This window comes from Sinocyclocheilus grahami, unplaced genomic scaffold (genome assembly GCF_001515645.1).
Source record: "Sinocyclocheilus grahami isolate Dianchi unplaced genomic scaffold, SAMN03320097.WGS_v1.1 scaffold3676.1, whole genome shotgun sequence".
Taxonomy (NCBI): Eukaryota; Metazoa; Chordata; class Actinopteri; order Cypriniformes; family Cyprinidae; genus Sinocyclocheilus; species Sinocyclocheilus grahami.
The window spans coordinates 1-916 of NW_015508763.1; the positions used below are offsets into that span (position 1 = coordinate 1).

The 916-nt window shown below is 40.5% G+C and overlaps 1 protein-coding gene across 1 annotated transcript in view; it reads right to left on the minus strand.

The window, feature by feature from the left end:
* Window positions 1-21: 21 nt before the first annotated feature.
* The window catches only part of LOC107576431 (apoptotic protease-activating factor 1-like), a 2,340-nt gene continuing 1,445 nt past the window's right edge, over window positions 22-916 (minus strand). Inside the window, exon 3 of the mRNA XM_016262609.1 lies at window positions 22-295. Coding sequence (XP_016118095.1) covers window positions 128-295 — 168 coding nt within the window. The 3' untranslated portion in view covers window positions 22-127. The remainder of the gene's footprint in view (window positions 296-916) is intronic.

A 916-nucleotide genomic window follows, 5' to 3' on the forward strand; every position in this document is an offset into this window, starting at 1 on the left:
TTTTATTATTTTTACCCAGCTCTAAATCATAACCACACATGAAGCACCCCCAGGTTAAATTAAGCAAACCAAAAAAAATTCTCTTTTCCAGGGTGCGCCACTCAGAGTTCGCTTGTATACAGTGATGTCAACTATATAATGCGTGTACCTTGATGTATCCGCCCGTAGAGACCAGTACTCTGTTATCAGGGGAGAAGTGCAGGTCAGTCACCCATCCACCGTGGAAAGAGTCCATGGAGTCCTTAGTGTCCCGTGAACAGATCTTCAGAAGAGCTCCATCCAGCATGCTCCACAGCTTCAGATACACAACACAACGTAGATTTCACAAGTGTATTTATAATGCATCAATGCTTCTTGGAACAATCAGAAATTGCTCGTGAGAAGGATATTTGTATTTGGCGTGTTTTAGCTTATTTACAGCACTAAAGCCAGATTTACAGATGTGACTCGTCCGTTTCGCACTTGCCATTTCACCGTGGCAGTAAGGTGTGTTAAACAGAGACGTGAGCTTTGAAAAATCACCACAGGCCATGAATTATAACAAAGCATTTCTCTCTTTGTGGTTTTCTCTCACTTTCTCTTTACGAGAAGCATGTTTAATTGATAAGGTAGATGTTTTATTTACAGTTCTGAGCACCGGGCCTGTCTCCCCACAAGAAAAACTCAGAAAGAAGGCTCTGCAGAACTGACGGCTGGGAAGCTGAGTTTTGAGGTTTCAAGATGTATTTCGTTCTACATCACTTTTCTTAACATCTCTATTTGTGCTCAATGTGGCCATAACATCTGCTCGCATTCACGGTTACCCAAAATTCACCATTATCGATTACCTTTTCCATTTCAATTTCTTTACAACCATATTTGGGTGATTATTTAATTTGAGAAACTACAGTCCCCTATAATGCGTAGAATTTAAATA